General features: G+C 44.8%; 1 protein-coding gene across 1 annotated transcript in view; it reads right to left on the bottom strand.

Moving 5' to 3' along the window:
* ETV6 (ETS variant transcription factor 6) overlaps positions 1–26,768 on the bottom strand; it is a 130,334-nt gene extending 103,566 nt beyond the window's left edge. The window contains exon 1 of the mRNA XM_081958002.1: positions 26,213–26,768. Within this exon, the coding sequence (XP_081814128.1) occupies positions 26,213–26,245 (33 nt within the window). The 5' untranslated portion in view covers positions 26,246–26,768. The remainder of the gene's footprint in view (positions 1–26,212) is intronic.
* Between the last annotated feature and the right edge of the window lie 554 nt (positions 26,769–27,322).

Raw genomic sequence — 27,322 nt, 5'->3', positions numbered from 1 at the left:
AACTTACTAAACAACTGCTTCGCTCAACAACAGAAATGTTGGCATTAATTGGGTTATAAGTTGAGGACCATCTGTATAACTAGAATAAAATGAATCAGGATTTGGTCCACTCTCTTTCCACATACAGACTACGCAGCTTTCATAAGTCTTACCTAGATTTCTTCTTTTAATAAAGTTGCTAGGTGATGTGAGCCCTCTGAAGTTACTTTGGCAAAACCCCAGACCCAAAATGAGAGTAGCAGTATTTTGGAAATTTCCAAATCACTGGATATTTTCTCAAGAAGAAAATAGAAATTCTTTGACAAAATGTAATACACCCCATGTCTGTTTGTAGGGCGCCCATCGTTGATCTGAATTCCATCTGCAACTTTAAGAAGATGAAATGCTTTCGTTTATCTAAGTCAGGGGTGTCAAACTCGATTTCATTGAGGGCCGCAGCAGAGTTGTGTTTGACCTCAAGGGGGGCAGGGGGGCGTGGCCAGCTTGTCACGCCTGTCGGGTGTGCCTGTGGTGGCCCAACTCTCTGCCAGAAAAAAATGCAGCTCTGTTTTCGCTGGCACAGGGTTGCAGGATGCAGTCACAGCAGGAGGCTCTCGCAGCCAAAAACGGAACTCCATTTTCGCTGACAAGAGGCACCGCGGGCCGGTTCTTCGCCGTTTCCTGGCCCGCGGGCCTTGAGTTTGACACCCCTGATCTAAATCATCCAGTCTGCTATATGTATTCTGATATGAAAGGGCAATTTACTTGAAAAGTAATTACATTCGGCTAACTGAATTTACTTTAAAAGAGCTTTTAATTCTTACTACAGATGGACCTGTAGGTTGTAGATTCCAGGACACCAAAAACGTTCATGTTTTGTTCATTTCATTAGAGGACAAAATAAAAGTGGACCAAAAAAGGAGAAAAAAAACATTAATATAATAAAAATCAGAGTGATGACTTACAGTTTTAAGACTCTTCCATATGTTCACACTTTTAGAGAGGGGAAAAGCAAGGGAGGCAGTACAAAAACAACAAGGAGATTCATTGCATAAATGTTTTTCCTCCCAAGATTGTTTGTTTGGCCTCAATTTCCTAAATTATCATTACTCAACAATTTTTGCCTTTTCCCAAGAATGAGATTTAATCCTGGAGCTTTCTCATTTTGAAAATTAAATATTTGCTCAGCTTAAGACCAACTTCTCTCTACTCTTTTAAATGTTAGCCCTTGGGCACAAGAAATAACATTTTTGTATTAAAAAGCTATTGTTATTTTATATTAAAATTATTACAGTTTTACACATGGGAAGAATAAAGGACGCCAATTTTTTTAAAGAAATTAAATTGTTGGGGTTTTGTTTCAGGGTGGGGACACTCATATCATCCAGGAAAGAAAACATCTGGAGTATTTGGGGCATGTGAGAGAGTAAAATAGGTTCCTTCGCTCAACTGAAAAACTTACTATACAGCTTTTCTTTACAACATGTCAGTGCCTGTTTGTTCTGATAATGCCTGGGTAGCTTCCTGGAAATAAATCTTCCAAAAAGAGGAAATGTAGGTGCTGAAGTTTGCACACTTGCTATCTTTAAACCTTGCAGAAGTTTAAAAGTCCACATTTTATCCTTTCCATTGGAATTCTCCCAATAATACTATTCAGAGATGGGTTTCACGTAAGTTTACCACAGGTTTGCCCCATCTGCACGGACACTTGCTTTGTCAGCAAAGCAGCTTGCACGCATGTGCGAAACTTAGAAAACGTGGCTAAATAGGACGGCATAGAGCTGGGGCAGGTGGACAGGCCCACCCGCAGTTTGCCACTACCGGTTCGCCCGAACCGGGCCAAACCGGCTGAATACCACTTCGGATGTTATTCTTCCCACCCACTTTTAGGAGATGGTTATTGAGTTGGTACTCCAAAACTCACAATGGCCTTTCGAGCAAGGGAGGCTCCCCAAATTCAACAATATTGACTTTTGTAAAAAAAAAAAATCACTATTTTGAAAAATGGAGGTTGACCGCTGCCTCTCTAACAGGAATCACTGTTCTGGGATCGCTGATTCAGCACTGGGTGCACCCAATGTAGTTCCCTAAACAGAATATGGAGGATGGATTTGATCCACATTCTAATGGCCAGAATATTTTATTTTGTTTTATTACTTTATTATATTTATATACTGCCTTTTTTATTTTTACAAGCAATTCAAAATAGCAAATATATCTAATGCTCCTTCCATCTATTTTCCCCACAGCAACAACCAACCTGTGAGGTGGCGGAGGCTGAAAGAGAGGGACTAGCCCAAAGTTACCTAGTAGGATTTCATAGCTAAGGCAGGACTTGAACTCACAGTTTCCAGCCTGGTGCCTTAACCGCCAGACCATATTGGCTCTGGAATTGTAATTTTGGTTCTAATTCAGCAAAGAAATTTTCTTAAAAAAAATATTAGAAGTCTAATAAACTTGCAATAAAAGTTCACAAGTGGATCATTCCCAAATCTTCTCTCCGTGATTTCCAAATCTGTAAATCTCAAGTAATTACTATATGATCGGAAACGGATCCAAGTACTCTACCTTCATTTAAAAAGGCTTCACACTATAATACCAGGGATCTCCAAAGTTGGCAGCTTTAAGACTTGTGGACTTCAACTCCCAGAATTCCTCAGTCAGCATGGCTTGACAAACTTCTGAATTTTGATCACATAACCACAGGTATCCTGTAATGCTTGTGTCAGGGGTGGGTTCCTATGTGAACTGGTACCGGTTCGCTTCGCATGCAACCCAGGCCAAATTACCGTTACCGGTTCGACTGAACCGGGAGCAATCCACCTTTGGCTTGAAAATGTTCCTAAGTCACTGTTTTCAGTGGCCGCTGTAACTTCGGTTGCTAAATGAATTGTTGCAAACAAGAACTATGTATATCTACAACATATTCCAGGCATTTTAAAGGTTAAAATTGTCAATATTTCATTAATTCCTTTTACCAACTGAATCTATTACATCATTTAAAAAGCGACAGGTTGTTACTAAAATCCTGACAGTAAATAACCATGATGGCGAAACTATGTCACGCGTACCGCAGGTGGCAGGTGGAGCCATATTAGCTGGCACGCCAGCAATCAGCTCCGGCGTGAATGCACCCGCCAGCCAGCTGATTTTCGGCCTTCTGGAGGGCCAAGGGATCCCATTTTCGCCCTCCTCAGGTTTCAGGAAATCCTCCGCAGGCTGGGGAGGGTGAAAAGCAGGCCCAATGCGCCAACCGGAAGTTTGGCCTCCCCAGGCTTCAGGAAAACCTCCGAAAAACGGCTACAACTGGCCAAAAAGAAGTTCGGAAACGATCCGTTTTCGGCTTCAGAAAAGCCTCCGGAGCCTGGGGAGGAGTCGTGCACACATGGCTGGGGGGCGGGTTCACACGCACATGTGCACCTGGGTAAGAGGATTGAATTGGTGTGAGGATTGAATTGCGGGTGATAGCGCAAGCGCGCATAATTTTGGCATGCCTTAACAGAAAGGTTCGCCATCACTGGTATATAAATATTACCATAAGATCGAATTCCATTCAAAGATCTATTCTGATTTAACAATTATTTCACAACTTGAGTATTACATTCTTACGTTAAGACAAACCGACATTTTGGATGTGGAATTATAATCCAAAAATGCTTCCCAAGCCAAGTTAAATTCTGGATCCAATTAAGTACATTTTGGACTGAGAGGTACTTTTTTAACTTAATAAGCTGATCTCCTACAGACAGAATTGTACATACTTTCCAATAGAAAGCATGGGATATCCTTGGAAGAGTTAATGCTAGCATAGTATACTTTGCGGGAATACAGGATTTAGTAATATTTAACTTAAAAACCACATTTTGGAAAACAAACACAACTTTTAGAATTTCTTTTACACTAGTATAAATCACTTTCCGAAACTGTTGAGTTCTGAAACATCACTACCAAACATGAAAAAAAAAAGGTTCCAGACCTATTCAGGAAATAGTTCTTAATTCGTAGTGTTCAACATTTGTTATTAAGTTTTAGGAGATTACCAATGTACCAGGGGTGAAATCCTCCCGGTTCAGCCCGGTTCAGCCGAACCGGTAGGGACAATTGTCCTCGGTTCTGCAAACTGGTAGTAAAAAAAAAAAAGCTTCCAAGGATCGAGTGGATCTGCTGTGAGCCACACAATCTTTGGAAGCTTTGTCCCCGCTTTTTAAAGCTTTTCTTTTCTGCCGGTTCAGGCGAATAGGCAGGGGGAAAAAAATGCTTTAAAAAGCATTGGGGGGCGGAGGTGGTGTTGCGAAAGAGAGAGAGGGAGAGAGGGAGGGAAAAAGAAGAGGGAGGAAGGACCACAAACCTGGCATTAGACGCAGCTTCAGAGGATACCTTGAAAGAGCACAGCAATCCAGGGCTGGAGGGACCTGGAGGTCATCTAATCCAACCCCCTGCTCCAGCAGGACATTGTTAAAGTGAGTTTCTGTCTTTTGAAACCCCCCCAGTCACATGACTACATACCACGACCCCAACCCAATCACATGACCTCCACCAAGCCACGCCCACAGAACCAGTAGGAAAACTTTTTAGATTACAGAACATTACAGTCAGAATTCACTTTAAACTAGATTCCCTCTCCAAAAGAGACTGCCAAAGGAACTGAAATCTAAATCCAGTTCCCAAACTTGCTTTTAAGATATCCTAAACAACACCAGGAAGAGTTTCCATCAGATTACAGAGTTCAGGTTTGCTGAGATCGCCAATTAGCCATTGGCTGGGACATTTTTAAAGCATGACCCATCTAGGCATTCAAGATGAACAAGAGGAAAGGAGGAAGTGAATAATCTTGCCACGCGAGCTGTCGTCTCCTTATTGGGTTCGCATTTTGCAGGCTTTTATCTCCCTCGGGGGAGCTACCATAAAAACCTGCCCAACAGAGGTAAACAGGTAAAACCAAGCTTTCCAATTTCATATATCACCTACGTTTAAACACACACCTCCATGGGGCAAACAACCTTGTGTTGGCCGCATCAAACAACCTGTTGGGTTCCAAAAGAAGCAAAGTTGTGTGCCTTAAATGAGATAATGAAGCGTGTTCCTTGATATGATGTTACCAGCCTGTGAGTGGTTATCTTGCCCAAAGATAAGTTTCCTTTCAAGCAAGAAGAGGCCTTCTTCTAAACAAACAATTGCGATTTGACCCACTTTTTAAAAGAAACATATTTAGATTTACACAGTGAGCAGACTTTTGCCTAGTACAATGAAAAAGGCAGCCCTCCTTGCAAGCGAGATAAAACATTTGAGATTTTCTTGACAACTGGCCTGTATTTATGAGGGTTGCAATGCCCCAGTATGATGTCATCACCTTTAGCAAAATTATGACAAGCAAAGTCAAAGGGGAAGCCAGATTCACGAATTTAACAGCTGCGGTGAGTCCCTTAAACAACCGTGGCAAGAAAAGTGGTAAAATGGGGGGCAAACTCCATTCACAATTGTCTTGCTTAGCAACAGAAATTTTGGGCTCAATGGTGACCTTAAGTCGTGGAGTATCCATAGCTTTGGGAAGCTCTGAGACGCCAGATCAAAACCCAAGAGGCTGGCACCGAGATGGCGAACCTATGGCGCGCATGCCACAGGTGGCCCGCAGAGCCCTCTCTGCAGCCACATGAACCGTCACCCCAGCTCAGTTCCCGCCGCGCATGCACACGCGCCTCCTGCCAGCCAGCTGGTTTTCGGCTCTCTGCCGCGCATGCATGGGGAGGTTTGGCACATGCGGGAGATGTGCGTGCATGCGCATGGTTGCACACACATGCATGGGGCGGGTCATGCCTGGGGGGCAGGCATACATGCAAGTGGATTGGGGCAAACACGTGGGATGGGGCGTGCATGCATGGGGACAGGACGCATGCACAGGAGGCCAAGCACAGGGGCACGTTCATTGCATTATGGGGGGGGGCGCATGCTTTCGTCACTCGGCTCCAAAAAGATTAGTCATCACTGGTCTAGCAGAATTCAGGGCTCAATGAGTTTCCCTTCCTCAGGCTCAAGATACTCCACCTTTACTATGTCAACACAGTTGTGTTTCTACACACCGTGGTGGCCCAGTGGTTAGAATGCAGTATTGCAGGCTAATTCTGCTGGCTGCCAGGGTTTCAATTCTCAAGGTTGATTCAGTCTTCCGTCCTTCCAAGGTCGATAAAATCAGGACCCCAGGTTATTGGGGGCTATAAGCCGACTCTGTAAACTGCTTAGAAAGAGCCCTGTGAAACGGTATATAAGTCTAAGTGCTATTATCCAGCCGGTTCCATAAATGACCTCAGGCCCAGAACGTTGTAGTATCCACATAGTAGCAGATTCCACAGAACATATCCAGTCCTCTTCTTATCTAGCAAGTGCCCCATTTTGGGCCTAGTAGGCCTCTCTGCAGCCTCCTGGGACCAAAAACGGGCCGCAGGGTGCCACACACCCCGCACTCCCCTCACATGTCCGTGTGCCCCCCCGCCCCACATGCGCGACAGAGACCCAAAAATCAGCTGGCCAGCAGGGAGGCACACACCCATGTGCAATGGAGCTGAGCTGGGGTGACAGCTCATGTGCCTGCAGAGAGAGCTCTGCGTAACACCTGTGGTATGCGTGCCATAGATTCGCCATCGTGGTTATATGGGAATCCAAAATAATACAATGACCCAAACCTTGGCCGGATCACAAATCAGGAAACTGCAGCTATCTGCTTTCCTGTCTTTTTGACTCATTATAAGGAAGAAGTTCAAATGTTTGTTTTAATTAATTCTACTTTCCTATTTTGTACAATCCTACGCAAACTGTGGTTAGGAACTTTGATTACTGGAACAAGCAAACCACGGTGAACTAGACGGACTTGTTGCAAATAAATCCCAACTAGCCCCAATCATAATTCCTAACTTGAGTGCAATAGCCTGGCCATAAATCATAATATGGATGATTGATTTCTGGCTTGACATTGACGAACACAACTGCCCTGTTCACCAGTTATGGGTTTAGAGATTTTATGCAAGAACTTGGCTATGGTCACTGGACATTGGAAACAAAAGCTCTGCACTATCTCAAAACCTTGGAGTCCTAGTGGACAACCATTGAAATATGAGCCAGCCATGTGCAGCAGCTGCCCAAAAAGCCAACACAGTTCTAGGCTGCATAAACAGAGGGATAGAATTAAGATCACGTGAAGTGTTAATACCGCTTTATAATGCCTTGTTAAGGCCACACTTGGAATACTGCATTCAGTTTTGGTCGCCATGATGTAGAAAAGATGTTGACACTCTAGAAAGAGTGCAGAGAAGAGCAACAAAGATGATTAGGGGACTGGAGGCTAAAACATATGAAGAACGGTTGCAGGAACTGGGTATGTCTAGTTTGATTAAAAGAAGGACGAGGGGAGACATGATAGCAGTGTTCCAATATCTCAGGGGTTGCCACAAAGAAGAGGAGTCAAACTATTCTCCAAGGCACCTGAGGGTAGAACAAGAAGCAATGGGTGGAAACTAATCAAGGAGAGAAGCAACTTAGAACTAAGGAGAAATCTCCTGACAGTTAGAGCAATTAATCAGTGGAACAACTTGCCTTCAGAAGTTATGAATGTTCCAACACTGGAGGTTTTTAAGATGATGTTCAATAACCATTTGTCTGAAACAGTGTAGGATTTCCTGCCTAAGCAGGGGGGTGGACTAGAAGACCTCCAAGGTCCCTTCCAACTGTGTTATTCTATTCATATTGGAGCAGAAGAACAAGAAGTGTTCAAGCTTACGTTTTTCTAAACTTGATTTCAGCTACAGGTTTGGTCTCAGAAGGGGAAGCACTACAAACTCAAATTGTCACCTGCCTAGATCTACGGACAACGCAGAATTCAGCAGACACTATCTTGGATTACATACAAATGATCCAATACCTACCAATTTCCTTGGAGCTGGTCCTGTCTTTGAGTGACTTCACAGACACATCTCCTCTTCTTGATTATATATTCTTTTGAGTTCTCCAGCTAATTTTAGCCACTCTTTTTTTAAAAAAGTAAACTCATCTAAAAGAGGAAGGGGAAGTAGGCACATCCTCCAAACAATGTTTTGGAGGTTCACCAAAACGCATCTTTTCTTCTACCTATTGGACAAAGCATCTTCCAAGGACTGGTGAACAGTCAGAGACTGGGCCTTTCTTGAGATTTACTGTATTTTTCAGAGTATAAGACACACACACACACCCAAAAATAGGGTGAAAATCTGGGTGGGTCTTATACACTGAATACAGCATTTTGGGCCTACCGAAACCTGCCCCCTTTGCAAAAATGGACGTGCATAGGCTTTGGGAGGCCTGCAAAGTGCTCTTGGTGGCTGGGGAGTGCAAAAATGAGCAACAAATGGGCCATTTTTGCCCCTCCCAAGCCCCCAGGAGCATTCTACAAGCCTCGCAAAGCCTCTGCATGCCCTTTTCTTTTTCTTTTCTTTTCTTCTCTTTTTGTGTGCAAAAAACGAGGCGTGCAGACGGTTTGGGAGGCATGCAGAGTGCAAAACCTTTTTTTTTTTAATTTACCTGTTCAAAATCACGGTGTGTCTTATACTCCAGAGCATCTTATAGTTCGAAAAACATGGTACTTCCAACTGCAGTTTCCATCTTCCAATGTTGATCGTCAATGTTGTTGAAAAGGTGTAAGAGAAGCTGAATCACAAAGAAAGAAGCTGCGCAATTTTTCACGGAAAGTTATGAGTGGTTTCGTCTCCATTTTAATCTGAATTTAAACAAGAAAATTATTCTGTGGAAATCCTGTTTGGAATCATTCTTGTGTGAAAGTTCCAGCTGGGGTTAATCATAGTTTTGCTTACTTCTTTCCATTTAACAATTCTGGAATGGGAGCAAGAAATTAAAGCACCTTTTCCTAATTTACAATTCCCCCCATATGTCAAGATTACAAGTCCCAGAATTCCCTTTATTAAGCTGGCACAGAACTCTGGGAATCGCCATTCCAACATATACGAAGAACATCAAGTTTGAAAAAAATGAAGAGTTTTCTCTCCACCTCTAAGACAATCAACTTCCAATCAATATTTGGATTCAACACAATATTTTGAGTCATAATGTGGTTTGCCTGGTTTTAGTTTGTCAGACATTAAGAATCAGGATAACATGTTAAGTCCCAGTGAAGCTAATTTATTGTTCATGCCTATACATAAGAATCTAGTTGACTAATGCCCAGCACTAAATTGGCATTAGATAAGAGTCAACAGAATTCAAGAGGAGTTGGACTTAGACCCTTTGAAGGAACTTAACACTTCTAGGCTGATTACTTTCTTGACTCCACCTCCTGGCTCGGCCTGGCCTTCTGCTACACCACTTCAATGAATGAGCAATATATGAATTGTAATCTTTGACGTATAGCTTAATGCAATACATAAAATCATCCTTTAAAAGGTAAAGGTTCCCCTCGCACATATGTGCTAGTCGTTTCCAACTCTAGGGGGCGATGCTCATCTCCGTTTCTAAGCCGAAGAGCTGTCCAAAGACGTCTCCGTGGTCATGTGGCCAGCATGACTAAACGCCAAAGACACACGGAACGCTGTTACCTTTCCACCAAAGGCGGTTCCTATTTTTCTACTTGCATTTTTACGTGCTTTCAAACTGCTAGGTTGGCAGAAGCTGGGACAAGTAACGGGAGCTCACCCCATTACACGGCGCTAGGGATTCGAACCGCCGAACTGCCAACCTTTCTGATTGACAAGCTCAGCGTCTTAGCCACCCCGCCACCGCGTCCCTACAAATCATCCTTTATGGACTGCTTAGCCATCCATGATTAATTCTGGGCTAACCTACTCAACGTGTCACCTTTACATCTCAGAAGGATATGAATTTGGACTATGAATTGCTTTGGATTCTTGAAAACAATGAAAACTTCCAATGATTGCTCCTGCCCAGAATTAGACAAAGGAAACAACTTTAAACAATTTCCGTTAAGATCCTGCAATCTTAACTCTGCAGATCAGATCAAAAGTGCTTCAGATAGACTGACGAGCTGAAGCCAATTTTTTTTCCAGAGGAGCCGCAAATTCAGAGCAGCCTTGTTTCCTTTTCGAACAAGTAAACATTGGTTCCAGCATACAACCATAATAGGAAGTGGAAAAAAGAAAATATTCAACAGCGCAGTTCAGGCTGCCGTTCTAAATGTACAGTATATTCCTCAATTTGATATCATTCAGATGGGTTTAATTAGCATTTTCATGGTGAGCTTCACCAACCAGGAAAAGCTGGATTTTTGCAGTGGTTGTGAACCTGGAGAGGATTACACTTGTCACAAAGCAGGCTGGAGGACACGCGACAATTAAAAGGCAACGATTATCAACAGTCTAGTGGTGGGTTCCGGATCCCGTTGCAACTAGTACGGTGCAACAGGCCAGGAGTCCACCACATGAATGCGCGCAGAGCGCATGCATGCATACTTACTGCTCGTGACGCTCCAGCTGCTCGGCGGAGCATCACATAAGCATCGTACGCTCCATGCGCGGAAGCCCCAAAAACTTCAAATATTGGTAAGGAGCGCGGGTGGGCGGGTGGGCCCTCCGGAGCACCGTACCGGTTATAACCCACCACTGCAACAGTCCCAACTTATGTGCACAAAAGAAAATGCAACGTTTAAGATAATTTTGGAGGGGGAAAAGGGTCTACTTTTTAAATTTAGAAAGTGCTAGGTAACTTACAAGGGATGTGGTGGCTCAGGGGCTAAGACGCTGAGCTTGTTGATCAGAAAGGTCAGCAGATTGGTGGTTCGAATCCCTAGCGCCGCGTTTCAGAGTAAGCGCTCGTTACTTGTCCCAGCTCCTGCCAACCTACCAGTTCGAAAGCACGTAAAAACGCAAGTAGAAAAACAGGGACCACTTTGGTGGGAAGGTAACAGTGTTCTGTGCACCTTCGGTGTTTAGTCATGCCGGCCACATGACCACGGAGATGTCTTTGGACAGCGCTGGCTCTTTGGCTTAGAAACGGAGATGAGCCCCTCCCCCTAGAGTCGGGAACAACTAGCACATATGTGCGAAGGGAATTTACCTTTTAGGTGACTTATGCATTTAATATTTATATTGGGCTTTAGCTAGCAACGCTAAATGTTAATTTATAGATGGAAAATATGATGCAAATGCTTTTTTTCAATGGTATTTACATCCTTCCCAGCAAGATCTTTGCGCAATTTCACTGAGCATTTTCGCACTGAGGAATTCAGGCTACACCCCCTTCCTGAAATAGACTTTTTTTTTTGGTCTTCAGGCACAACACAATAGCATGATCATAACTTGACAGCAGTTTTTATACACCAGTATTTACATCGATGGGAATTCCGAAAACTAACATTTGCATTTGGGATGGATGGTGGATTGAGAAATTTGGCTTTCTTCCTTGCCACTATCCCTTCCCTCTTTCAAACTTAAGGAGGCCGCAACTGGGAACAGAATAAGCCAAACGTGGTTTAGCATAGCACCAGCCATGATCTCAATTGTAAGCAGAAGCAGAAATGTGTTTGCAGTGCATAGATCAGGGTTTCTTAGCCTTGGCAACGTTAAGACGTGTAGACTTCAATTCCCAGAATTCCCCAGCCGGCCACGCTTGGGAAGCTAGGCAGAACGGAAGCCATGATTTGCAGCATTGTTGCCTCCGCAGGGCAAGAGTGACACCACAAGCCTCCATGTGAAGAGGAAGACTACACAACTGAGAAGCCAAGAAACCAGTATGTGATCCAAGAATGAAAACTTGGGACAGGGCGCAGTTGCCCCTTGCTTGCTGAATTCAAAAAAAGCAGGAAGACCATCCAATCCTACCTGAACTCACCTTTGCCCAGAAAAGCCATCTCCCCCCTCCACCTAACTCACACAAACAAACACATCATTTGAACTGACATCTTCCCACTATGCAATCTATACATCCATTATGTAAGTGGGAACACCATTTGAACTGACTATTTCCCAATATGCAAGGCGACTCAAGGGTAAAATGCAGACTATAGTGTAGACCAAGGATGTCAAACTCGAGTTCACTGAGGGCCTCATCAGGGTTGTGTTAGACCACATGGGGCCTGGTATGAGCGCTCTGCCAATGAGAACGGGATCTCGAACTCTGTTTTCGGATGCGACAGCCTCCTGCAACCCTCTACCAGCGGAAACGGAGGGCCGCCCACAGCCCTCCTGAGCTGCATTTTCACTGCAGAGGCACTGTGGGCTGGTCCTTTGCTGTTTCCAGGGTGGCCCTGTGGGCCAAATCTAAGCACCCCGTGGGTCAAATCTGGCCCCCGGGCCTTGAGTTTGACACCCCTGGTGTAGACATTTAAAGGGCCCTGTAATTAAATGAAATCAGGAAATCTCTCTGAAGACAATGCTAAGGGGTAATTAATCAATTACAGGTAGTCCTCAACGTACGGACACAACTGAGCCCAAAGCTTTTGTTCCTAAGTGAGAAATTTGTTAAGTGAGTTTTGCCCCATTTTATGACCTTTCTTGACATAGTTGTTAAGTGAATCACTGCAGCTGTTAAGTGATATAGTTATTAATCTGGCTTTCCGTTGACTTTGCTTGCCAAAAGAGTTACAAAAGGTGATCACATGGCCATGGGACGGGGACACTGCAACCGTCATAAATATGAGTCAGTTGCTAAGTGTCCAAATGTTGATCATGTGACCATGGGGATGCTGCCGCAATGATTAAGTATGAAAAACAGTCATGAGTAATTGTTTTACTTGCCGTTGTAACTTGAGCAGTTATTAAATGAACTGTTGTAAGTCAAGGACCACCTGCAATCATTTGAAGCAGGGAATAATATTTGGCAGACCAGCAAGGACTGTACATTCAACTATCAAAGAATGTGTTCTTTGTTCAGTCCATCAACATATGAACTGTCGTAGATCCATTGTGGCTTTCCCCAAAACTCTTCCTTTTTGGGACATCAGTTTTCCACTAAATGGTGCCAGATGGAGCTTCTGGAAAGCTTATAAGCAATGTAAAAAAAAAAAAGATTATTTATCACCAATATGCCATGCTAAGGTCTTCTAGATTCTCATATTTTTAATTTAACAACTAGTTGATAACCCGACGCTGCCTGGGTATTTATTTATCCCAACCCTCCTTCCACGAACCTTGCTGCAATTTCTAATGTTGGATTTTCCCCCTTACCAGAGGAAGCCCCCTTGTGGAGTACTGTGAAGCCGTTACCATGGCAACTCCACAGCGCTGTACAGTAGAGGCCATTTTAAGGCAGTACGGTCAAAGCTGTTTTAAGGCACAACAGGCTGTATCTTAACGGAACACACACCCTGAGGGGTGTTAGGGGTGTCTTACCCTCACAGTATTTGTTTCCAGAGGCTAAATAATCTGTGTACCAAGTTTGGTTGAAATTGCTCCAGGCGTTCCAGAGTTATGCAGGAACACACACAGACATTTAGATAACACAAATGGTCATGGACAGCACTGTATGACTGAATTTGTGTACTTTAAAAAAAAAAAAAACAAGCAACCACAGAACTGAGTGACAGTAAATTACCGACATAATGTAGTAACAGCCTGTGTGATATATGTCCCTTCTGTCTACCTGGAACCTCCTACAAGGCATTTAATTACAAGATCTTGACAACTGTTATTGTAATATAGGTTTTTCCCCCTCTCTTCTTTTCCTTCTTTCTCCCTACTACAGATCCTCACATTTCAAAGGTTTCCTCTGTAGAAAGTTTCCTGGAAAATTCCCAACTTTCTCTGGATCAGGAAGGAAATACTTGCAAATGAAATCAAGATCACCGAAACCAAGATACTTCTTTCCTAATAACCAGGGGCACGGTGTGTGTGTGTTTGTGTGTGTGTGTGTGCGCGCGCATATGCATGAAATAAGCCCACCAAGGAACTTTGAAAATCTTTGTGAGCTTTTTTTAATTCATTCTCTCATACAAATTGTTTACTGGTAAATTAACTGTCCTCTCCCACTTTTAAAAGAGGCAAAGTCTTAGAGCGTCTCGGTGAAAACAGAGTCCATTTTAGGGAGCCATGTGAAAAAAAAAAGGGGTGCAGCTTTTAATTGTACAGTCACAGTCACTCTCCCATAAGCCCCTGGATGAGAAATTGAGAAATATGTTCTTGGAAATGGAAAACAGCCCCCACCTTTCTTAATAGCTCTCAGCAGATGTCAGCACTTAAGAGATAGATAACTCTATTCATAAGCAAATCCCCTGCAGCAAGATCTGAACAAAGGTAGATTTAGCCTTCAGCCACAATAGGAATTGCCCAATACCCCTTCATTGCATCAGCTCAAACTTCAACCAAAGTTAGCTCAGACAAACTCCTAGGATTTGTACATGGCTCCATGGGAGTCTGACAACAGCCAATAGAAAACGTGTTCTTGCACAAGCGCAAAGCCAAAGAGAAGGTATAAATACCCCTCACTCTCAACTCCATGTGGTCAGCTGCATCGGAACCCATGTGCTTCTGTTTATCATTAAACCATCTTTCCACTCAGCCTCCATGTTTCCAGTGTCTTTCTTCTGGCTTGGAACCGAACCAGATGGATATTTCTTCCAACAACTGGAAAACCAGTTAGGACACATCTAATTAACCTAATCAGCTACGTTGTACCAATAGGATTGTTTTGAAATGTTCTTCCTTACTCTTAGAAGTAAAGCAGCTTTCAATTCCGCTTATTCCTAAAAGCCTGTGGTTCAAAGCTACGGCGCGAAATTCAGTATGTGCTAATAAACGATCTTAGACCATTAAAAAAGAATCAAGAGTGATGGTCAAGAGGAGCTGTTCTTTTTAACAGGGTAGGAGAAGGAAGAGAAGTATTGCGATTCTGTTAGGTGTGTGTTTTTATGCCGTCACGTGACAGATGGAGTTTGAGACCAGGATGCTGCTACAAAATGAAATAAATAAATAAGCAAGGATTAAAATAGTCCAAGCATGCATTTTATCCAAGGACCAAAATAAGAGCTATGATGGCTCCATCACATTATAATGTTTGTTGATACAGATGTGCAAGTAATGTTGCCTTATTGAGTTCATATACAGTAGCTGCCCAACTCTTTATTACAATCGTAGACCATCTCATACCCTAAGACAGGGGTGTCCAAACTTGGGAACTTTAAGACTTGTGGACTTCAACTCCCAGAATTCCCCAGAGTTGAAGTTCACAAGTCTTAAAGTTCCCAAGTTTGGACACCCCTGCCCTAAGACATTGGACGGCTTACAGTAACCAACAGATTTTATTTTATTTATTTATAGCTCACCTTTATTATTTTTTAATAAACAAGGCGGTGAACGTATCTAATGCTCCTTCTTCTTCACCGAGATAAATACAAATGCATTAAAACAAGGGTGTCAAACTCAAGGGCCGGTGGCCGAATTCAGCCTGCGGGATACTGAGATCTGGCTTGCAGGGCCACCCTGGACACAGCAAAGGGCCGGCCCATGTGCTTCTGCCAGTGTGACCCTCCCGAGCTCTGCTTCGCTGGCAGAGGGTTGCAGGAGGTCATAGTAGCTGAAAACGGAGCTCGGGAACCCGTTTTCACTGGCACAGTACTCAGGCCACCACAGGTGCCAATGGCATGAATGACATTGAGCTGGGCACACCTGCCCTGACCACACCCACCCTGGGCCCCGGAGGTCAAACACAACCCTGATGCGGCCCTCAATGAAATCGAGTTTGACACCCTTGCATTAAGATAAAACCAAAGCTTATGGCTGTTCTTCTAGAGATGGAAAAGGCTAACGATTGATGCTTGGTGAGGATGAAAGGAAGGGAGGTGGCCATTGACCAAAATGTTGAATGTCCAAGAACATTCTCAATGTCCGTCTACCAGACAAAAGCCATGCAGAAGAAAATTCAGCCGATTCACCTTTGACTTCTTCCTGGTGGGAAGAAGCTTTTCTGGGGGAAGCAAGGAATTCCAGTAATTTCAGAGGTTCTGGAGAAATCCAGAGAGTATGACTTGAAAAAGATTGTTCCCATACTTCCAGGACCATCACAGGGACTTGGACACCAAAACTGGTTTATATGGTCATTTTAGGGGAACGGTCTGTACCCCAATGTTCAGAAATCTTAAGGCTGAGCTACACCAGTGTTTCTCAAGCTTGACCATTTCGAGATGTGTGGGACTTCATCTCCCAGAATTCCCCAGCCAGCCTTAGCTAGATCCAAACACAAAACGTGTCAACTCAATCTGGATCTACCTTCCAGGGCAGTGACCAGGTCTAACCATAATGCAATGTGCGCGTGACACAACCCGCACCCCGTGCCCCTGCACGCGGCCACACGACACTCCTGTGGTCCCCCCACATGTGCGTGCGACACCCCAACGACCCATTTTTGAGCCTAGCAGGCCTCCCTGCAGCCGCCTGGGAGCAAAAATGGGCCACACACACCCATGCTCCCCCCGCCCCCAATGCTTGCACACGTGATCTCCCACTCCCACACGTGCACTCCCGTCTCCCGCATGTGTGCACCCCCCCACGCATACGCGGCAGAGACTCGAAAATCACCTGGCCAGTGAAAGGAGCCCGCGCATGCAGGGTGCAGCTGAGCTGGGACAACAGCTCACATGTCCGCAGAGAGGGCTCTGTGTTCCACTTATGGCACGCATGCCAGAGGTCTGCCATCATGGTTCTAGGGTTTTAACATGGAAGTTTTTTAATGGGGAGACAGTAAAAGGCATGAAACTAGGAATTGCATAATAGGGTTCTCCCTTATCCTACACCAAGGATTTCCAAACTTGGCAACTTTAAGACTTGCAGGCTTCAACTCCCAGAATTCCTCAACCAGCCATGTCCTATAGGGGTGAAACACTTAAAATGGATAAATGGCATTTAATACTCTGAAGCAAAACACGCTTCACTGGGGAAACTGCTGCAAAAGAAAATCTATTCTAATGCAGGAATGAAAATTTCCATTTAATAGAAATATACTGGATTTCTACTGCCGCTAGATTAAATTCTTTCCCAGAAAGCCATTAAGTAAAAAAAAAAAAATCCAATAAACCAATTCACTTCAGCCAAAGAGAAAGAGTTCATCTGTTATATGACAAAATGCAGAATATAGCTCATTCTTAGACCTTTAGACTTTTTTTATTAGCTTCTTGTATCTGAAGGGAACTTCCTGGGTTTTAAATGAAGTTTTCTAACTTTAAAACACTTTTAATTAAAATTGCTATTTCATTCTATCATTTATTCTAATCTTTTAGCATTATCCTTAGGCCTAATGTTTTCAAATTGCTTTGAAAAATAGGGTTGAGTTGATTAGACAAAAAATACCAATACACAGATGGGGATGCTACTGCATTCATTGTATGTTGTCACTGCACAAATGGATGTACTGTATTTTTCGGAGTATAAGACGCTACAAAGTATAAAACGCACCTAGTTTATGGTGAGGAAAACAAGAGAAAAATCTACCTCTGCCTCCCAGCAATTTGCCTCCTTGTAGTAAACAGAAAACATCCTGTTTCAGTTTCAATTTAGTCTGATTAGCACGGGGGGGGGGGGGGAATCTGCCTCTGCTGCCTCCCAGCAATTTGACTCCTTGCAACAAATAGTGTGTTTCAGTCTCAATTTCAGCACAGCCTGATTAGCACGAGCAGCTGATTGTCGTACCGGCATCCCGACCATCAGCTGTTTCAGGCTGCAGGGATTGCCATTGCCTATTGCCAACTCTGCACGCCCCGTGCCCTGCGTGCCCATTTTCCGCCCAATACAGGGGGCGGGAGGAGGCCAAAAACGGGGCGCGTGGAGGTGGCAATAGGCAATGGCAATCCCTGCAGCCTGAAACAGCTGATGGTCGGGAGGCCAATCGAACCGACAATCAGCTGCTCATGCTAATCAGGCTGTGCTGAAGCACGCCGTTTGCCGTTTCTGCAAGGAGGCAAATTGCTGGGAGGCAGAGGCCAAAGGAGTGGGGGCCGGCGTGTGGGTGGGACTACATTCGGTGTATAAGACGCACCCAAATTTTCATGCTCTTGGGGGAGGGGGGAGTGCGTGTTATACTCTGAAAAATACGGTAAATTATGACACTAGTCTCCTTCTGTGTTGACATCATGTTGCATTGAGAGCATCAAGGTTGCTGCAGCTCTGAATGCAATTCATAGACTATAGATGGGGTAGGATGAGTTCACACAATGTTACTGAGTAAGCTTCAACATGGGTTTGGTTTTGGCTAAGCTGTTGTGAGTGTAGCTCATTGTGGTTTATTCAATCAAACATGTTTAATCAGACCATGGCTTTCAATATTGTGGCAGCCACCCTTAAGAATCAGATTTCAAATGAGTAAATAAGAAGTATGGCATATGCATTTTGATCATCACGCCTCGGTAACTGGAATTAGTCAGATTTTACAAAACCTGATTAGAGGAAAGAAAAAACAGCACAAGGGTAATTATCATAAAATTTATAATCTATAAGCAAATATCCATAAATAAATACCTACTGAGGAGGCCTCTTTCTGGGAAGTTTTTAGGAATACAATATTAATGGAGTCTGAATGCCAAATCCAATGTTTATTTTTATTTGATTTATTTGTATCCTGGCTTTATTATTTTTACAAATAACTCAAGGTGTCGAACATACTTAATACTGCTTCCTCCTCCTATTTTCCCCACAACCATCACCCTGTGTGGTGGGTTGGGTCAAGAGAGAGGGACTGCCCAAAGTCACCATTCCAGCTTTCATGCCTAAGGCAGGACTAGAATTCATGGTCGCCTGGTTTCTAGCCTGCTGCCTTAATTACTAGACCAAACTGAGGTGTCCTGGTGGTTTTTTTTTTAACTAGGTTTAAGTTTAATTAGAAAAGTACATGACTGGAATAACATAACAACGCTATTTCCTTTATGCAAACGTTCCCAAACATCTAAAACAGATACCAAAAAGGACACAACTTCCTACAACTCTCCAAATTAGCTGGTTTGGATCCCTTCACTCTTGTTCTAAATTATTAGATGGAAAACAGTCTCCTAGCATCTGGTTTTCCCAGATGCAATGGATGGCTGTGAAAGTTGGACCATAAGGAAGGCTGAGCACCAATGAATTGAGACCTTTGACCTCTGGTGCTGGAGAAGACTCCTGCAAGTCCCTTGGACTGCAAGGCGATCAAACTGGTCAGTCCTAGAGGAGATCAACCCTGACTGCTCTTTAGAAGGCTGGGTCCTGAAGAGGAAACTCAAGTACGTTGGCCACCTCATGAGAAGGAAGGACTCACTGGAGAAGAGCCTCATGCTTGGGAAAGATTGAGGGCAAAAGAAGGGGACAGAGAAGGAAGTGGCTGGATGGATTAACCAAAGCAGTAGGCATGAGTTTAAATGGATGCCAGAGGATGGCAGAGGACAGGAAGGCCTGGAGGAACGTTGTACATGGGGTCCTGATGGGTCGGACATGACTTCACAACTAACAAAAACAAGCATCTGTATGGAGTCTAGAATAAGACAATGGCCATGCAAAGCCAAGGATGCAACTCTTCTACAAGAGTCCACAAACTATGGTCAAAACCATCAGGATAGTGTCCACAATGATGCAGTAGAAGCTATAAAAACAAGTGCAGCTTTGATCATATATTGTGGCCACCATCTTGACTTTTGACCGCACCCTATGGACACCCTTCTCCCTTCCACCGAATGTTTGGATGAAGCAGGATCAGGAGGAGTGGTTCATATCCTCTCCAGCTGGCCAGCACAACCTCGCTGACTTCTGCTGATCCTAAAAAGCTATTACGGTACATGGATAGAAACCCAACTGTGTAAGGTAAACTGGGAGGGGGAAAAGGGGGGAAAAACTTTATGCAGACAAGAGCAAAACCACTTCGAAACTGCTGCTAAGGAAGGCGAATTCAACTCAAAGGCAACCATGCCTTCTTTAAAGTCAGTGGAAACCCTCTGGTGGCCTTCTCAAACAGGTTAAGTACCGTATTTTTCGGAGTATAAGACGCACCCGAGTATAAGATGCACCAAGATTTTGAAGAGGCAAATTAAAAACTTTTTTGCACTCTGCAGACCTCCCCAAAACGGCCTGGTTTTTGTCAAAAAAAGGGCATGCATAGCCCTTTTAGGAGACTTGTAGAGTGCTCCTGGGGGGGGGAACAAAAACGAGCAAAAAACGGCCAGTTTTTCATTCATTTTTGTCCTCCCCAGCCCCCAGGAGCACTCTGAAAGCCTCCTAAAGGCTATGCATGGTTATTTTTGCGAAGGGGGAGGGGTTTCGGGAGGCCAATAATGCTGTACTTGGTGTATAAGACACACCCAGATTTTCACTCTCTTTTTATACTCCAAAAAATACAGTAAATCAGATCAAGATATAAGCCAGATGAGAAACATTAGTGCAATGTATCTTAATCTTGGCAACTTTTAAGACATGGGGACTTCGATTCCCAGAATTCTCCAGCCAGAATACCTGGCTGAGGAATTCTGGGAACTGAAGTCCCCCCCCCTATCTTAAAGTTGCCAAGGTTGAGATAGATTGCACTTGGGTGTCCCTTGAATAAAGACAAAACAGGAAGTTTGAGGCTTCGCCTTTTCTCTCCTCCCTTTTCCTTAGAGGCAGGGAAGTGGGGATGTGGTAGCAAAAATGTGAAATAAGATCCTTCAGCATAATCCCACGGAATTACAGGAATTGACAGATCAGATTAAGGCCACTGGTTTAGGATAATCCAAGAGTCTGGCCCAGGCAGGCCAACTCCTATTTGCTTTTCAACAGGGTGAATCAACCAGACCAGGGGCCAGAAATGTCAGGAACGTTAAAAGCATCTCACTCGCCACCCTGGCCCGCCTCTGCCCCACCCTTCAGGGCTATGATGAAGGACCCATTTTCCCTGCCCTAGAACAGGGGTCACCAACATTTCAGACCTCGGGGACCACTAAATTCGTAATTTTAAACCGGTGGATCATTAATAGTATGATCTGCCTAATGACCGGCTGGGTGGGCGTGGCAAGGTGGTCATGTGACTGGGTGGGTGTGGCCAACTCGGCGTCACTCACGTCGAGGGGCGCCTTGCCAGCCTCTACTCACCACTCCTCGCCTGGGCTCCTTAGGGCCCCATCAGGAAGCAGTTGCTGGAGCTAAGCAGCCACCAGAAGAAAGAGTTGGCAAAACAGCTCAGTTCAAATTGGATCTGACCAAGAAGGAGGCTCAGCAGAAGCACCTCACTGAGGACTACGAGCATAGGCAGAGGGAAGACCTGCTGGAGTGCAAGGCTAGGTACTGGCGCCTGGAGGCTCACTGAGCTGAGATGGTCAGCCAGTTCCAGGCCATGATGTAGTCCCACTGGAATGAGGCCCTCCAGCTCTTTGCCACCAACAGCACTTCCCTCCAGCCTTCGCCCAAAGCCCCTCACCAGGAGGCTGAAGCAGACCCCAAGTCCGAATTTCTGCCCCCCTCCCGACCTGCACAAAAAGACCCCAAAGGGGGAGACTCTCTGCAGCAACACAAGCATTCATTGCACATATCCATCACGGGGGCCATTGTTTGAGGACCCTTGATTTAGTGCAATATAAAAAATGCAAATAATTTTTCTGCAGACCATCAAAATTTTCTCGCAGACCACCAGTGGTTCACAGACCACCAGTTGGTGACTGCTGCCCTAGAACACGTATTTCACTTATCTCAGAAAAGACCATCCTAATATTGGGAGTGAATAGAAGCCGGGATTCCACCAGGAAATAAACTTTGTTCATTTCCTCCTTTGTTTGCTTGATAAGCTCCTTTGAGGAACAGTTGGGTTTCATTCACTTCTCTTTCCTGAGTGATTTCAGTTTAATAAAAGAACTGAGTTCCTAGCTGGGAGTGGCTGGGTAGGGAGAGTGCAGGACCAAGTACAGATGAGCCCAAAATTTCCTTTGCTAAATAAAATGGTTATTAAGTGAGTTTTAACCCATTTTACGACCATTCTTGACACAGTTGTGAATCACTGTAAATTGCTAAATTAATAACAAGGTGAAGGGAATCTGGCTCCCCCATTGACTTAGCTTGTCAGAAGGTTGCAACAGGCGTAATCACATGACCCTGGAACCGTCGTAAATATGAGTCAGTTGCCAAGTGTCTGAATTTTGATACTGCAATGGTCGTTAAGTGTGAAAAATGGTCATGAATCGCTTTTTCAATGCCATTAGAAATTCAAATGGCACTAAACAAATGGTTCTGAGTCAAGAACTACCTGTAGACCAGGGGTGTCCAAACTTGGCAACTTTAAGACTTGTAGACTTCAACTCCCAGAATTCCCCAGCCAGCAGAGCTGGCTGGGGAATTCTGGGAGTTGAAGTCCACAAGTCTTAAAGTTGCCAAGTTTGGACACCCCTGCTGTAGACGAAATTAAATACCGTGTTTCAAGGTCTCATTTTCTTTTGACCCCCGAAATAAGCACTTGGCCTTATTTTCGGGGTGGTCTTATTATTTTTGAGGTGCAGGAGGCAGTGGTCACCTCATGGCTGCTGCTGTGTTGCAGTATTTTTGGGGAGGGCTTGTTTGGGGGGGAGGGCTTATTTTAACACATGTGCTCAAAAGCCCAATTGGGCTTATTATCCGGGAAGGTCTTATTTTCAGAGAAACAGGGTATAACTGAACACTTTGGACAACTTTTCAAATACCAAATTATACTTGAAATCCCATTTAAAGGCTCACCTTATTTTAAATAAAACTTCACACACAAAGGCTTTCCTTTCTTCCCTAGACTTTTCGGGGGGGGGGGGGGGGAATGTGATACTGTTCTAAATACTAAAAAAAACCCCACCATACATAGATGCCTGTGTAAGACCCAGGAGAAATTATGAAAGAAAGCTATAAATAAGACCCTGCTTCTTTACTGCAAGAGAAGAGATTGCTAAAGCAAAGGCTATCCCCCCCCCCCTTTCGTGGAAACTTGGTGAACAGCGAAACTCAAACTGAATCGTGTAAGGAATATCGCTTGATTAAATGCTGCCAGGATATAATATGCAACTTTATACATTCACTTTTTTATTTCTGAACAAAGAAGAGCATGCAGGGTGGATTTTTTAACATGGATTTTAGTTTTGCCTTGGAACGCTTCCCACCAAACATGAGTGATGACGTCATTTCCAAAAAGGGGGAAAAAAAAGGATTTTGGTAAAGCACCTTAGCCTGTGAAAAACAGATTGAGCAAAAGCATGCTGCAATGGGAGTAGAGAAGACACCCTATTATTCTGCAAGCTAATGAGGACACACAGCCTTCTAACTACAGAGGAAGGGCCCTTCCAGGTAGAACTACAAAAACAACACTGCTCCAATTTTGGGGTAGCCAAACATGAGAAGTCTCTACTACAGTATACAGAAAAACTTTCAGACTAAAAACCGTCAACTTTCAGACTAGAAAAATCCTGCTTTGATAAGGATTTCCTTTCCTTGCAACGTAGAAAGCAAACTAAACAAAACAATGGTTTTAAGTCCCTGAAACTGAACTGAACCATTCACTTCTCACTCTTTAGTTGACTACGTATGAGCAGCCCACGGATTTATTGAAAGTGGGGGGGGGGGAACTCCCCAGTCACTACAGATGTTGTGCAATCATAACTGTATAAAGAAGGTATTTTATGTGATCATTCATAATATGCAGAGCATTTCTGGTAAACTCTACGCTGCATTGCCCAGAACCACACAGGAAAAAGAAGGTAGTTGGAAACAACTTTAAAGTGGAACCTTCGAACTACACTTCATATTGGGAAAAAAATATTGAATTAAAATTCAATTACGGAATTGAAAAATAGCCAGTTTGGTTTAGCAGTGAAGGCACAATCAGGCTAAAAAAGCAGGAAACAGTGAGTTCTAGTCCTGCTGTAAAAAAGCAGCTAGGTGACTTTGGGCCAGTCGCGCTCTCTGAACCCAGCCCAGCCTACCTCACAGGGTTGTTGTTCTGAGGAAAATAAGAGGAAGGGGTACTGGGTATGCTTGCTTTCTATTTATAAAAATAATAAAGGTAAAAAACAAATAAATACATTTTAGCAATCCCATTAACAGAGCTTTTTCCCCCCCCACGAATGACAAAATACCAAAATTTGCTGGTAACCACCTCTCCTTAACATCTTTTTAAGGATGGGAATCTCACAGTAAATGTGAGTATATTTCATCGAAACAAATTATGGGCATGTTGAAATCAAGTTCTTTGGGCGTGAAAGAACACAATCTATCCTCAAGGGAAATGCAAATGAAAACGTAAATCATAGGAATTTAAAAAAAAAAAAATTATGTTCACTGCTTGTAGATGGGCCTTAATGATTAGAAAGGACTACAGCGTAAAACACAAGTAAAAGATTGTCAGATGCAGACGGTTGCCAGTTTAAAAGATCCAGAAACGCCTTTTTTAGCATTCCTTGGTTTGCCTTCCATCACAATCCTAATCCAGTTTAATTCATACACAATTTAGATTAATTTTAGTCAAAGGTAATTCTGAAACCGCCACCATAAGCACAGGTTAAGGCACTGACTGAATAACATGAATGTCTCTCAATCCTATCAACTTTGGATAGATTCTAGGATTACCTCTATAGCAACAGACTTCGGTCATTTAGAATAGAACAAAATATCAGAGTTGGAAGGGACCTTGGAGGTCTTCTAGTCCAACCCCCTGCTTAAGCAGGAAGCCTATACCATTTCAGACAAATGGTTATCCAATCTCTTCTTAAAAACTTCCAGTGTTTTGGTGAATGTGTATTATGTATGGTTACTTTTAAGGGTGTGTGTGAAATTTGCAATTTGTGTAACCTTTTTTCCCTCTGTGCATCTTGGATTTGTCTTAATGTGGTCAGCTGATAATGTTTGTTAACGGTGTTTCAGGAAAAACAAGGGGAAAACGAGAACGGACAAATATACTGCATTTACCCTATGACTATTGTTAAGTGTTGTACCTTATGATTCTTGGCCAATGTATCTTTTCTTTTATGTACACTGAGAGCTTATTCACCAAAGACAAATTCCTTATGTGTCCAATCACACTTGACCAATAAAGAATTCTATTCTGTTCTATTCTATTTTATTTATCCCATACATCCACATTGGGAGAGCATGCAGCAAAGCCATCAAATACAAGATTAATTAGTGGAACAACTTGCCTCCAGGAGTTGTGAATGCTCCAACATTGGAAGTCTTGAAGATGTTGGATAGCCATTTGTCTGAAGTGGTGTAGGGTTTCCTGCTTTGGAGGGAGTTGGACTAGAAGACCTCCAAGGCCCCTTCCAACTCTGTTATTCTATGTAGTTCTAAGATTTACAATTGGGTTGCATTTCCGTTTTCCTTACAACAGGGAAGGGCTAAGGAAGAGGCCGTCAGCTGGGGTAAAGAGGGGAAACTCCACGCAGATCCAGGAGAACAATTGTGTGTGGGGAAGGGGGGTCCCCCCAAGAACTACCCCAGCCCAACAAAACTCCCTTCCTGGTTTGAAGGAAAGGCACCTTCGCGTATTTCTTTAAAGCTCGTCACGAGTTCGCGTCTGAGGGGCTCCACTTCCTGGCGGCCAACAACCTGTTTCATGTCTTTCTTCCCAACTGCCCAGAAAGTCGGACTTACAAAGGGAGGAGAGGGGAGAGGGAGGAGAACAGTGAGGGTCGCTGGTCCCTCGCTCTCCAAATCACGCCCCTTCGAGTCAAAGGATCGAGGGCCTCGAGGGACCCAAACTGCCGACCCCCACCGCGCCCCTTCTTTCCGAGGGAAAAAAGCAGCTTGCGCGTAAAAACCCGGCCAAACTCCTCACGCGGGGGTCGCCTTTCCCGCCCCGGGACCCCCCGCCATGCCGGCGGATCGGGGGTCTGCGGGGGGAGGGGGCTCAGCAGAGGGATCCCACCGGAGCAACTTCAGAAACTTCTCCAAAGAGGCTTTTTGTTTTCCCTACCCTTCCAGCCTGGGGAAGGTGGGGAAGGTTTTCTTCCCCCACCCCTCCTGGCGCTTCAACTCAATGTCTGGAGCGCCCCCTCCTCACGCCTCCCACCCTCCTCGCCTTCAGATCCTGGGGAGGGTTGAGGGGGGGAGAGAAAAAAAAAGGGGGAAGGGTCTGTCGACCCCGCGCCCGCCAAAGCGAAAACCCGGGCCAAAAAGCGCCTTTCCGCCCAATGCAAAAGCAAGCCTCCCCGTGCGCGCGCGCCCGGGCCCACCTCTCCCGTTTGCAAGGCGAGGAAGAGGGTGGGGGGAGGCTTGGAAGAAAGAGGCGCTGAAAGCCCCCTACCCCACCCACCCACCCACCCGCCTTCCGCACCCGCACCCCCGCGAGGCCCGAGGGCAGCCGGCCGCTTGCTTTGTACCTTGATGCAGACCAGATCGGGACCTTCCGACATGTCTCCACCGAGAGAGAAAAGCGAGCAAACCCCAAACGCAGGAAGTTGGCCGCGCACAGCCCGCCTGGCTTTCTTCTTTTCTTTTCTTTCCTTTCCTTGCCCTCCCTTCTTTTCCCGGCTGCTGGGGCTGCGTCTTTCCGCCCGCTGCTTCGGCTGCCTGGCTTGGCTTCCTTTCCCCGCAAAGCAGCGCCTCGGCCGGCCGGGCGAAGGCGCTCTCTCGTTCTCTCGTTCTCTCTCTCTGTGTGTGTATGTGTGTGTGTGTGTCTCACGGCGCGGCGCCTCCGATCACCGGCGAGCCGCCCGCGCGAGCCCCAGCCAGCCCGGAGGGGGCCCTCGCATGGCTCGGAGCGCGGGGCAGGGGGGGTGCTTCCTCCGCCAGCCTTCCCCGCTCGGCCCGGGCCCGCCGCGCAACGATCCCCCGGCGGGAGAGGGAAAGGGAGAGAGCTCGAGGCGCTGGCGGCGGCGGCTCCTCCGCTCACCGACCTAGAGAGTTTCCTAGGCTGAAAAAGTGACGCGAGTTCCCGGCATCGGCTCTGCCCTCTTAAAGGAGCCGGCCCGGCAGGAAATGGGAAAGCAGCGAGAGCTCCGGTTGCCGGAAAAGAAACCAGAGCGGGGCGGGGGAGATTGGGGAGGGGGGGTTGCCGCGGGGAGGGGGAGAGACGGAAGGAAGGAAGCAGGAAGAGGCGCGGAGGGGCTTTTGCAAGCTGTTGTTAGTATTAGTATTATTAGTATTAATGACAATAATAATTTCTTTCATTCATTAAACATGAAACTCAGTCAACTGAACATTCAAAAATGCATCACAAATACCATTGACTGGGACTGATGGTTGATACGGGTTGCTGCCAGCATCCTAGGTATCAACCAAGTACCTTCTTCTTCTTCTTCTTCCTTCTCCTCTTCCTCTTTTTTCTCTTCCTCCTTCTTCTCCTTTTCCTTTTCTTCTTCTTCATCATCATCATCATCATCATCATCATCATTATTATTATTATTATTATTATTTACTTTATTCATTAAACATGAAACTCAGCCAACTGAACATTCAAAAATGCATCACAAATACCATTGACTGGTACT

Source organism: Natrix helvetica, assembly GCF_964273705.1.
Source record: "Natrix helvetica genome assembly, chromosome: 6".
Classification (NCBI taxonomy): Eukaryota; Metazoa; Chordata; class Lepidosauria; order Squamata; family Natricidae; genus Natrix; species Natrix helvetica.
The sequence above is the reverse complement of the archived record's forward strand: the minus strand, read 5'-3'. Positions and strand labels throughout refer to the sequence as shown.